This window comes from Heliangelus exortis, chromosome 2 (assembly GCF_036169615.1).
Source record: "Heliangelus exortis chromosome 2, bHelExo1.hap1, whole genome shotgun sequence".
NCBI lineage: Eukaryota > Metazoa > Chordata > Aves > Apodiformes > Trochilidae > Heliangelus > Heliangelus exortis.
In genome coordinates this window covers 5,235,892-5,249,051 of record NC_092423.1, presented here as the reverse complement: position 1 = coordinate 5,249,051, position 13,160 = coordinate 5,235,892, and the positions used below count along the sequence as shown (strand labels likewise).

Genomic DNA, 13,160 nt, shown 5'->3' with positions numbered 1-13,160 from the left:
CAACAGCAACTCAGCAAATTTAAGCTATTCTTAATTTAGCAGGCAGGATTAATGGCAAGAAGAGCTTTAATTTAACAGTAGAGGAAATTAAGCAGTGTGTTTGTCAGGCTTTATTTTCTTTCCTTTCCTAGGACAGGTAATTTTGTCATTCCTTGACATTTAATTTCAACAATTTAGAACCTGAGACCCACTGTGCCATATATTTTTCCAACTTACTTATCATTTCTACATCTGAACAAGATGCTCAGTGTAACTCAGTCAAATCCAAGCAGCCTGCTCAGTTCTAAACACAGCTCTCCTGGTGAAGCATTCAAGCCTGACACTGTAACCATACTGAAATACATCCAAATCTTCAGTGCTGTTTTTATTTGAAAGAATTTTCTGCTTACACCAACCATGTTATTAACACTTGAAATAAAAACAGCACATAAAAACTCACATAGAGCTCACTACTCTGCAGTATGATTGCCTTTAAAATAGAAATGTCACAGGAATACTTGCACTCACTTCAGAACTACCCAAAAGCTTGGCTCTACTTGATTTCTTCTCTGAAAAACTGCACATATCTGATTGCCTCTCATTCTATTTGAAGAAAATGCATTGCTTTACTCTTTTTAACATATTCCTTCAGCTTTTAAACTATTTAAGTGCAGTCTGGTAATTTTATGAATTTTGTCTTGGGCTGATGTAGGAGCATTACACAACTTCCAAACTGCTCACTGAGGTAGCACAGGGTGAGGATGGAAACTTGTGTGAACACATGCAACCACTTGCTCAAGGCATGAGATATATATAGAAAGCAATTAAGTGCTCTACAAAATGCTCAAGTCTGAAAACCACTGACTTTTTTTTTTTTTTAACAGAAAACCCCCCTCCCAAACTCTTCCTTATGTTTTTCTTTCTAATGAACTCCCATTTTCTCTCAGTTGTAATTGTGCTGGTACCTTCATTTTTGCCTCCTTCCCATTCCCCACTAGAGTGGGAATTTTAAGTTTCCTACTCCTTCCTATTCCTAAAGGGAATTTTAAGTTTCCTATTCCTTCTGTTACTCAGATGAACATGTGCATACATGCTACATGCTCCTCAGCTTTCCCTTTAGCACATCCAGGCTAAATTTTCCTCCTTTCTGTCAAAATGCACTTTGGCTACCAAAAGAAGCCTAAAAATACACATACAACTCCTCCTCTTGGCACTGGAATTTTCAGTGCACTTTACCTCTGTGTGAGCAGTTTCTGCATGAAGTCCTGCATTCAGCTTTTACCCTCCCCAACCTGTTTGGGTTTCAGTCACTTTCATTTATTTTCCTTTCCTCTCCCTCACCCAGCAGTTCCTCTGCTCTTGATACTGTGCATGTCAACCCTAACCAGCAAAATGCAAAACTAAACAAAAATGGAGTGGACAAGGTAGGGAAGAAATCAATTACATCAAATCTGAAAAATTGCTGTGAAGAGCAGAAGGTTGAAAAGATAAAGATGTCTCAATTTCTGCTATTATTCCCCAGGATGGATGCATCTGTACTTAAAATCCTTTTAAGTCCTGGAAAAATGGGACAAGAGTGGTGTTCCAATTAGAAGTATAGCACTAATGGGAGTTTGGAGTGTGCTGAGAAACCACATGGTATGGAAAAGATGTATTCTTGTATTTCCTGTATCAGTAATACAATACAAAATCAGATTTAAAAATTATTTGTGTTGTGATTTTAATGACTGTAGCAAAGCAGTATAATTTCTAGAGCTCAATGAAAGTAACAATGAAGTGTTAAGTGTTTATATTAATTTAACTTATTAGGGAAACCAAACATAACAACCTGGGAAAATAGCCAGAAGTTGATACCTCTGGACTTGGTGTGCAATAAATATCAGTGAATTGATTCAGGTCCTAGAAATTATGGTTCTCCCATTTTTTGTACTATTTTTATGTCACTGGAAACCCTTCCAACTGACATTAAAAATTGTCCCACTATGCTTCACTGGACACATTTTAACCTTCCTGTAGTCAGGGGAGAGAATCAAAGCCAGAGACAACTCCACAGCTGAAGCACTATGGCAAGTCCAAATTTTTAAAATGCCTTGCTCAGATTTTAAATGCTGTTTGCTTGTAAAAACCTACAGTGCCAATACCCTTCCTGGATAAGCTAATTGCAGCTGGACAGATAAAATTTGCAGTTCACCATAAAAATAGTAATTTTCTTTCCCACTAACTCATAACACGTTTCCCAGGAGGGAAACCTGGAGAGCAACAAGGAGTTAAACATTAGTTATGAAAGACCTGCATGACAGCAAAATAAGATTAAAGGCTGACCTTCTGAAGTCCTCCATTCTCCTCCACCAAAGGAGGAAGAGCACTGGTGCTGTTGGTAGATGGTGGTTCGACATTGTAGTCACGAAAGCAGCAGAATAAGGTGCTAAAGATACTTCGACTCCTCTGCTTCTTCAAGCTGATATTACATTGGGACACTAGAGAAAAAAAAAAAAAAAAAGAGAAATAAATTCATGCAGCAGAGAAATCAATTCATGCAGCACAGACCTGGTTTAGCAGATACACAACGATTCAATTTAAGAAGCTTGGTTATTACAGCAGAATTGCTTCTTAAATCTTAATGTAACCCCACAGAGATTTTCCATCACACTGAGACCCCTTTCCTTGCATTTCAACACTTCTTTTTTTTCCTTGTCAAACTTCCCTGACAACATCAGCCTCTCACTAACCAACCTGGATCTCTGCACAACCAATCTTGCCACATTCAGACATTATTCTGAATGTCTTCCTGGAAATAGCCAAAGTAGATGCTGTAAATGACATGAAATGACACCCCTGGACCCATCTATAATGGAAGGGATGAAATTAATGCCTATTGATGCCTGGGCCAAATACACAATGACATGGGGAATGTCTGAACTCCTGCAAGGGTCAGAAAAAGATCTGAGATCTTTATGAATTTCCTCTGGTACTGTCTGACAGCACTGGGGGACAGAAAACACCACAGAGGCAGCACTGGGGGCTGCAGCTCTGGCTGCAGGAGCAGGTCTGGTGTTACAGAGTGAAAAGAAAGGTCAGGACTTCTATTTACTTGCTTATTAATCTAAAATGATTTAAAAAAAACCCAAGAAATAACAAACCAAACCCCCTCCCCCCCGCCAAAAAAAAAGCAACAACAAGAAAACATTAAAAAATTACATCCAGCTCAATGGAAGCAAGTGGAGCATTTTTAAAGACTAAAAAGCATAGGTAAAATGAACAGTTTGCAGGAGAGAAATGCACATAACATCTGCAGTCACTTCCCTAAGAGTCAGTATGTTCAAGATCTGATTGCCAGGAGATTAAAATAATAATAATTAAAAAAAAAAAGTTGGGAAAATGTTTTAGAATATTTTAAGTAACACTTGCTTTGATCACTAAGTGTTTTATCAGTCTGCTGCTGGCTCTAAGGATTGGTTTCCTCCATCAGAGTGAAATACCCAACAGGTCCAGCACCCTGCCAAGGGGAGGGACACCCTTCTCATCCTGTGCCTTCTGCACAGCCCTTTTCCTCTGATGTTTTTGCCTGCAGCCCTGCAGCACATGGCACTGAATCTATTGGTACTGAGACACAGCCACATCAGGAGCATCTTGTAAATAAATGCCTTACTATAACTTACTATAACTACTACTACTCTGATTACTCTGGCTGAGGCAGCCACTTACCCTCCCATTGAGCAGAGGAATATTTTCAGACTACAGAAAGTAAAGGCTTCCTTTTTAGAGTCAACAAATTATTTCATTTAAAATGCACACAAACAAGCCCAAACAGGTTATTCTTTTTTGCACAGCTATGCAGCAAAGCATTGCAAAGTAGCAGACTTTAAGAAGTGGATTACACTGAGAAAAAAGGATGCTATGAAAGGTGCAGCACCAGTTTTGCAGCACCCTACACAACAGAGTTTATCTAGATTCTGCATTAGAAGGAACAAAACTCTTCCCCTATCCCAAACTTAAAGGGTGAAATATTTAATAAGTCCCATTACACACATCAGTATATAATTCACCACCTCCCTCCTGATACTTGCCAACATACCAAGTGCAATCAAGGCATACAAGTAACACAATAATTTATATATAAAGAAAATTTCAGTGGGAGAGAAGTTTTGTATGAAACAGACCAAATCTCCCCTGGAATAATTTTGGGATACCTTTGAAATGCATGGGCATTGACAAGAAAGTCTCATGGTGCAGATACTGAGTGAACTTTCAAGTATTCTCTGAAACTTAAAACAGAATCTTCTGATTTTGATACTGAACATCAGTATTTTCTCCTCCTAAAGCACCTGCAAGGTGTCTAACAGGTTCAACTGTAATATTCTGTTCTCCATACAGTTTGCATTTCCCTATTTGCTAGAATATTTTTCCACCTTCAGGGGCTGAGCAACGCTCAGATTTGGTCATTAATTGCTGCTAATAAGGAACAGTGTCCTGGTAAGAAAAACCTCAGTAAGTTGTAGAAACTTTCCAAAAGTGCTCAGATAACAGAATAAAAGTCAGAACAAAAGCACAGATTTGCATCTGTCTGTGTTTAAGGAAGCGTTTCATTACTTTTAAGACTCTTGTAAACTGAACCCAATCTCATCACTGCTTTTCAATACTCCAGTTCAACAGAACACAGATGCAGATCTCTGGCCACTGGTGGGATGTGATACAGTAAAAGGCACGTTCTCAAAATAGCACGTTCTGTTTGCAGCAAATTTGCAGAAACACACGTTTACAAATCCCCAAAGGATGCCTGTGCAGCTCTGAAGGACTTTTTCAACACAGCACTCAAGCCTCCAACTTGTTTGTTGCAACATCTCATCCAGACAAGGAACTCTCTGACCCCCTTAAACACTGCAACATGCTGACATTTGAATGGGAAGCAGATTGCTGTGTGCCCTGTTCCCTACAGCTGGTGCCACAAGAACCTCCCTCATAATTTTGTTTTCAGCCTCTACTTAAAAATCTGACAGCAAATTTGAAGGCTTAAAATAGAAAAACTCTTACATTAGGGGTATCAGAAAGTTTTGGGTTTCCCTGGACTTCATAAGATACAAGAATGGAACACAAAGTTTCATTCTGCAAACAATTTTTATGTATAAAATGGCCTTGCAAGGCCAAGATTGCATTTTTTTGTAATAAAGTCCATTTTGTATTCTACATTGGGTTTAAAGTCGATCTTCAAGCAGGATCGATTTCTGTGAAGTTAATAAAAAGTTAAGAGTGTTAAGCAAGAAAAACTAATTGCCAAATGTTTGCATAAGAAATGTTGCAGAATAGTTCTGAGCTGAGTCTTCAAGAGGTTACTGAATACAAACTGCATGGTAGGCAAAAATTTACCTAAACATTGCTGTTTGTCCTCAAACCTCATAAAGCTGAAGATCAGACCATGGATGGCCCAGATATTTGAAGTGCCTGATGACCAGATTAGAGGATGAAATCTCTATTTTTTAAGAGAATTTCTGCCCAGGAACAACTGGAGTATTTTAACAGAGAAGTTGATAGCAGGGACCTGTGTGGCCAAGAGACACTTCAGCTCCTCATCTCCAGCAATTCCTCAGGTCTGCTTTTAAATTCATGAACTGGTAAAAAGCCTCAGCTGCACACCAGATGAACAGGAACAGCATAACCACTCAGGAACCAAGAGTTCTATTTTTTCAGCATAAAAAGGCAGGAAAAGAGAGTAAATAATGTGCAAACGCTCAAAAAGCACTCAGAGAAAAACTACTGATTTGGCCAAATCATTTCAGAATTCTTGTGTTCCTTGAAATTTGTTAGACATCTAAAATGGCCACTTGTGTTTGCTGAGTGAAATACTTGTTCTAGGAAAAATATTCCTTCATGTTGTTTTTAATCTTGGCAATGTTGCTACTCATAATAGAGTCCTGTTTCAAGCAGGTCTTTCAAACAACATCGAAATTTGTAGAGAGATATCTGGGGGTTTAAATAACAGAGGCTCTACTGTGACTTAATCCATTACAATTTTGGAGGCAGCAAGGTTCTCGAGTGGCTTTATGTGCCATGCAGAATTAACACACACAGGAATTCCATATGGGGAAAAGATTTTGCACCATTATCTCATTTTAAGCAATTATGGAAGTGTTGTGCATCACAGAAAATGGATTCTCCCTCCTTAGTTGTACTGGACCAAAGGCAGTAGTTGTGCTCTTTGCTACTTTTTCTTTTCTTGAAGTGCTGACAGTACATACAGGTAACATCTGTAACTCCAAAAATGTCAAGAAGCATTAGTATTGAAAGATTACCATAAATTCAAGCATTCTGGATGCCAGGAAATTTAAAAGAGGAAAAAAAAAAAAAAAAAAAAGGCAGAGGACAAAACTCAAGTGTTTCTTGTAAGCCTGTAAGTAAGACCAGGCAGTTATGATAGCAGAGCAGTAAACTCAATTATCTAAACTGCATGTCTGAGCAGCATCCAGCATCTGGAATTTAGAGGAATTTTTCCTGTCCCCCTCCATCTTTTGAGAGTTATAACTTGGCTTTCTGGAACTGATTTCCTCCAGCATCCACTATTCCCATTGCCCCACCACCTCTGAACACTGAAGACAACTTCAAGTGACCTTTTCCAATCCTAAACACTGCATACCACACACTCAGACACTGCATACCAAAAAAGCCCAGACCAAGTAACTTCACAGTATGAAAGCCATGGAGGCTGAGGAGATTGTAACCAGCAGATATCTGCAGAGAAGTTGAAAAAACAGAGTAAAACTTTCCCTTAGCACCATCCCAGATGCACTGAAACAGCAGCTTAAGGGCTTCCTTACCCAACTGGGTATGCAACAGTCCTCAAATAATTCTTCTTTTGTGACTTTATCCCACCACGTTTTGAACCTACCCCAGGTTTTCATGCCAAAAGCATCCTGGGGCAAGAAGGTCCCCAGCTCAGCCAACAGCTCAGCTGTTTCTTTGTACCATCACTAATTCACATTTTTGAGCAGGAGGAGGGGGTATAGAACAACACACAATATCCAGGATGAAAGGATAAAGCACCATGAATTTATACACCCACACAATGCTTTGTTCTCCTACTTTTCTAATAATTCCTAATGCCTTATTTACATATTACAACAATGTGCTAATGTGATTTTTTCAGAAGATCTTGTTATAACATCAAGATCTCTTCATTAGTAGGTATTTCAGGCTTCACTGCCAATGCAAGAATTCTTATCTCTTCCCCTGCAGAAAATTTTATGCATATCTGCAGTTATTTTCATCTGGTACTCTAGAGGCCAACCATTCCAAATCATGTTGCCTTCCCACGACTCTTCACAGTTAAGTTTTAAATCTATATACAAGATGTACATCCCTGCACAGATATTCACACCCGTGCATAAACAAATACATTTTTTCCCTTACAATTTTTGCTGCCTTACTTCCTTCTTCCCCTTTCCATATAGCTTAAGAGTACACTGAAGAGCAGACTGCACAGATCCCAGTGGAATTTCTTCCCCGGGGATCTCGTGGAGGTCTGCAAGAGCTTTCAGGGAAATATTTTGTGAAATTACATGTATTTCTTGAAGATTATTTGCAGGCAGGGTCAGAAACAGGAACACAGCTCTCCCTGCCAGAAGGGAAGTCTCTCTGGTCCAGATTTCCCCTGATTTGAAGGTGCCAAGTCTCACCTAGAATTTCCAGATGCTCTTTTGAGCTATTTCTAAGGACAAACCTCACTGCCTGAAGTCTGTTCATGGGTAAGTTATTTCTTGAATTGCCTGCAAGTTTCTGGAAGTCAAAGATGGTCCACAGGAACTGTGCTTGCCAAGGTCTTGGGACAAGTCCTGATGAACACACAGCACCCCTAAGCCTGAGGATAAAGGCAAGTTTTAAAATAAACCACTGCAATCACAAAAGCCTGGAAAGGAGATACCACACTGGGTGCTGATACAGAGAGAACAGGGAGAAGAAAAACACAAAATCCCACCCCCAAAATGTTACAAATGCTGTAACAGAAATTAATACAAGAACATGCTAACTCAAGGGATCTGCAGCATCTTTTCCAGCCCCCTTTCACCCAAAGCATCCCATGAAAGCAGAGCATTGTGCTGCTGTTCTCCCTTCAGAATGTTCCCAACAGCAGCACAAGTTACACAGTAAAGAAAAAGCTTTTCCCTCCTGCACTGCATTCTAAAAAAAGTTTACTTGAGGGCTTCTCCCCTCAGATTTTGCTGTAGTTACATGAAATTACAGACTGTTGCACAGCCACGACAGAAGAAACCACCATGAGATGACTGAAGGGCTCCTAATGCAGCCCATCCCTCTGCAGCACATGAGTGAGCTAATTACTGCTGATTTTTCCCTAATTAAATGAATGCAATAGCCAGTCCCCTCTAATAATATAAACTGGGTAATGAAGAGACTTTCCATGTGCTTAGAGAACTTGCTAAATGCAATAAAATGAACATCTGTGTATCATGAGCCCTCTGCTAACAAGTTTGTTTACAATACAAAATGGAATGATGCAAGTCAGAATAAAGTGGTATTAAACAAAGTCTTTCTTCAAAAGGCAGCAGTTTCAAAATTTGTACATGATTAAGAGATACATACTTTCCCAATCTTCCTGAAATACTAGGAAAAGAATATTTTGTATCCTACATGACTCAAGTAGCAGAACACTTTGTTTATACAGCTCCTACTTTTGGGATGTATTGCCCGGGATAGAAATTATTTTACAATACTCAATGCCAAATCTGCATTGGATGCCCACATAACTTTGGTTTTAAATGCCATCTGCAGCTTATCATTGAAAGGTTTATTCTTCCATGTGACCTTTGCAGAAAACACAGCAGTACCAGCAATGTCACCTACCTGAAACAACCCTTCCCCAGTCAGGTATAAACCAAGCAAATTGCTCTGTTCATATTCAGCATGATACACCCCAAAATTATCTTCATTTCAGCTCAAGCTAGCAACTCCTTTCCTTCCCCCAAACATAATTAAATCAACTTAAGGTTTTGGGTTTTTTTCCATTGAAATTGTTTACTTGAAGGGAGGGATCCCAGGCTACTTTAGTGAAAGAAAAATCTTTCCAAAACATTTATCTATCCTCCCACCAAGCCCCTTCCCAGACACTGCATTAGTAGCCTGCTCTGGAATGGAGCTGGTGGCATGGCAATAACCAAGTAACTTATTTTTATTTTTGAGCTAATATCTTTTTTATCTTACTTTTAATTTGTTTAACATAGGTCACTGCACTTGGACCTGAAATTCTCAAAATAATTTATGAACTTTTAAGAACTTTAAGAAAAATTGAACTTTACCATCATGTTTTGGAAAGCAACTTCAGATGTTGGACCTGTATGCTAAGATTAAATGGTTACACAGGAACATCTTATTCAAAGAGAAAGTCACCTACTGGGTATCAGAACACCAGAGTTTGCTTTCCATACCTGCAAAATTCCTCTAAAAATACCCTTTCACATAGTACCTAGGACAAATGGAGAAAAATCATTGGGATGAATATTAATTTAAGCTCTATGAAGGAAAAAGACCTCTACCTAACCAAAGCTTGTGAAACATTTTTGTTGCAGCAGCTTGAAGAACTCCTTTTGCCCTACATAAATTATTTATTCCAGTCCCCAAATCTGGGTGAATTAAATACGTGCCGTTGCTGCTGGATGCTCATTTTCTAAGGATGAAAAGCAGAAAAATTCTGAAGTCCCTTTTCAAACAGATGACTGACAACTCAGCACTGCTGCCCCTCTGCAAGGCTGTGATGCATCAGCAGGGAAAGCAAATAAATGTGCAGAACTCTACACAGGAAGCCTCTTGACTGACAAGGAGGGATAAGGAATCATGAAAAGGCTCCAAAGATCCTTGAAAGGCTCCATGAACTTCATGGATCCCAAATCCCAAACCCATAAAGCAGTTGGTTCAGTCTGCACACTGAATTTGGGCTGGACATCCACACAGATTGATGGAATAGCCTTTGTACCATATGCATCAGGCTCTCACAAAAGCCATGATTTGAACACCAGTGTCTTGCAGCATTCAAAAAAATGGGGTGGGTTGCTACCAGGAAATGCAATGATGTTAAAGGACATGAAATCTGTCAAAGGCCAAACTCCTTCCTCTATTCAAGCTGCAAGACTGAAGTCAGATCCATTGCTTCAGGGGCACCCATGGCATAACTAAGCTGAAAAAGAACTGTTTTAACAACCTAAACAACCCACTGGACTATGTTTTGAGCTAAGTACCCTCAAAGCTGAAGTGGAGATTTTGGCCAGGTCCTTTCATCCCCTGGTGCTTGAGAAGCCAAGCACAGTTACACCAAAAGCACTTCCAATTCTGAGGAGCAGCAGCTGTGGATCTGTATCTCAAAAAACCCAAACTGAAAAGCAGGGTGTCCCTGTGAGCCAGAGAGGAAATAATTGACCCTCAGCACTTCTGGTTTTGTCCCTGTATTGCTTGCTACTGCAACATCCAGAGACAGAAGATGGCTGAAACACAAAGCAGAAGTTAGGAGATGCCCAAATCCAGGAACACCTCTGGCAGGATGAGCCAAGGGGCTGCTCTACCTTTGCCTTCCATCAAGTGAAGCAGAAGACAGTGTTTAAGCAGGAGCTGAATGTGCCCACCCAGCCTGCTCTGAGCTAGAAAAGAACCTCTGAGCTTTTCCTTGGTACCTGTCCTGTGCTGGCAACCATCCACCTGGTCAGCACAAGGCACCCTGCAAGAAAACATCATGGACCAAGGGCCTGTAAAAGGCACCCTGGTCTTCAAGGCTGCCCTGTGTACACTTGCTTCCTTTTCACACAGGACTAACCAGCTGCTGAACACCCTAAAAAAGGTGCTATAAGGATATACAACTTTTAAAAATGCATCCATGCACATACATGCAGTTCACAACTGAGCCTTTCACTAACATTTGCTTTTTTTTTTTTTTTTTGAGAAATGCTACAGCATTGCACATGTTCCAGAGGAGATTATGGATATAAGTTCTCAGAACATGCAGCTGCTTTAAAAAAAATAAATAAAATTAGAAATAAAATAAATAACTAGCCACACCTCCCCTAAGTTGCTCTTCTATCAGCTGGCAGTCTGAAATGCAAACAGAGCTGCCACATGTACAAAGGAGCAAAGCTACTTTGAAAAGAAATTTTTTTTTAAGGAAAAAGCCCTGATATCACTTTCACCATGCACACAAGGCAAGGATGCAGCACTGGAGCTTAATATCCACTGGGAGAAGCAACCAAGCTCAAAGTTTTTGTCCTTTTGGTAAAAGAAAAGATTTCCCTTCTTAAGCAAAATCAATGCAATGCCAAAGCAACTCTTTGAAACAGTTTAAGGGCAAAGCAAAATACAGCAAATAATGCAAAAGGAGCTCCAGTACCAAAAGATAACCCCTGTTTTTAGCTGGATGGAAAACCCAGCTAAGTGAACTACACAGGCAACATTATAGAGATGAATTATGCCACTAAATAAACATAACTTTTTGCAGTGACATTATGGAGCCATCTCGCTGCACCTACAGTGCTTCAGAGCCACAGGAATTTATAAACAGCACAGAAGCAACACCCATAGAATCTGACAGATTTAAAGCAGCAAAACGCTGTGAAGATTCATTTAAAAAAATGTATGTATTCTCGGTTAAAAAAAAAAAAAGAAGGAAAAAAAGGAAAAAAACCCAAAACAAAACAAAGAAAAAATAAGTCTAAAAGCATTTTAGAAACTGCAGCACTTCTTCGTTGTTTGAGCTGCTGGATCTGGAGATTTTCCCAGCACTGAGGTCTGGAGCAGCAGTTGAACAGGAAATACTGCGCGGGCTGTGCATGCATTACATTCCTGTCCCGCCCCGAGCAGGCAGCCAACAAACAAACCTTTCTTCTAGTAAAAGATTGGGGGGGGGGGGGAGGGAAGAAAGAAAAAAAAAAAAAAAAATTTAAAAAGGCAGACTGCACAAAGTTCACCAGCAGATGTGGCCTATGAATCCAAACCGGCCTCTTCTGCTGATCAAAAGAATTCGATGCCTTCGCAGTGCTGGGGAATGTCAAGGTTTTGTGAAGCTGGATCTGCAAAGACCTTTGAAGATCCAAAATCTGCAATGCTGAGCTTCAGGAGGGTGCTGGAAGTGAGCAGTAATTGCATGTATGTCAGAGGGTTTATTTTAAGTACCCCCCACTTTTTTTCTTTTTTCCCTTTTTTTTTTTTTTTCCAACCACTTTTCTCGTGTTTTCTTACAAGCTGCAACAGAACTAAACTGAAGCATTTCTGTTGCCAGAAATGGATTTTCTATAGAAAAATCCTTGCAAAACGGGATTATTTTATTTCCATTTTATGTGCAGCACTAAAGAGCAAGGACTCAGCACTGAAGTTTGTCTTCAACCCTACAGTAACAGAGTTAGTAACCAGTGCGTATGTATGTGGATCCTGACTCTTCTGAATGGCTCCCAGGTGGGCCCCATTAAATCCTGGAAGATATTTAATAATAAATTGTTAAAGACTTGGGAGGGAAGGCAAAAGAGAAGCAAACACATGGAAACATGAGCAGCACACGGGGTCAAAATGGCAGAATCTGGGAGTCTGTTAGTCACGGCTGATACCCTCTGGCATCGGAAGAGGATTAGAGTCAAAATGGCAACGAAGCAAATGTAAACAAGCATGTGTTTATAGAGCAAAAATATGTACAGTATCCAATCTGCTCTGCCTGGGATTGTGCTTACGTGTAAAGGGGTGGGAAAGGCAGAAAAGAACAACTCACCCAACCCTGAGCAGCTAAAACACCGGAAAAGCGAGCGAGCAGCGGGCACAGCCCAGGCAGTCAGCTCTGCTCCCCACACATTAATGGCATTCAAAGCTGCTGTAAAATAAAAAAACCCACACCAGTTTTTATTTTACTGGTGAAAAGAGTGAAACAGAGTGAAAAGCCCAAGAAAAGCCCATCTGCAGAGTTTTTTCATGTTACACACAGCACGGATGTACAGACAGACACTCGCCCGTGGCACTGACACACACCAGGCCGTGTTTTCCTTAGGAAGCTACACCATGGAATCAGTGTGAAGATATTGAAGCTGGAAAACCCTTTTTTCTGTGCTCCATGGGCACTGTACAGGATGTTAAACTCCACGCTATCCACTTGCCCCACGTATTTTACCCATCCAATGAATATTTCAAGTCAAAGAGTGATCCAAAGCTAAGAT

General features: G+C 40.1%; 1 protein-coding gene across 5 annotated transcripts in view; it reads right to left on the bottom strand.

Moving 5' to 3' along the window:
- CTDSPL (CTD small phosphatase like) overlaps positions 1 to 13,160 on the bottom strand; it is an 84,639-nt gene that overhangs the window by 33,033 nt on the left and 38,446 nt on the right. For all 5 annotated transcript variants that reach the window (XM_071734612.1, XM_071734610.1, XM_071734613.1 and 2 more), the window contains one exon: positions 2,302 to 2,456. In XM_071734612.1, the coding sequence (XP_071590713.1) occupies positions 2,302 to 2,456 (155 nt within the window). The remainder of the gene's footprint in view (positions 1 to 2,301; positions 2,457 to 13,160) is intronic.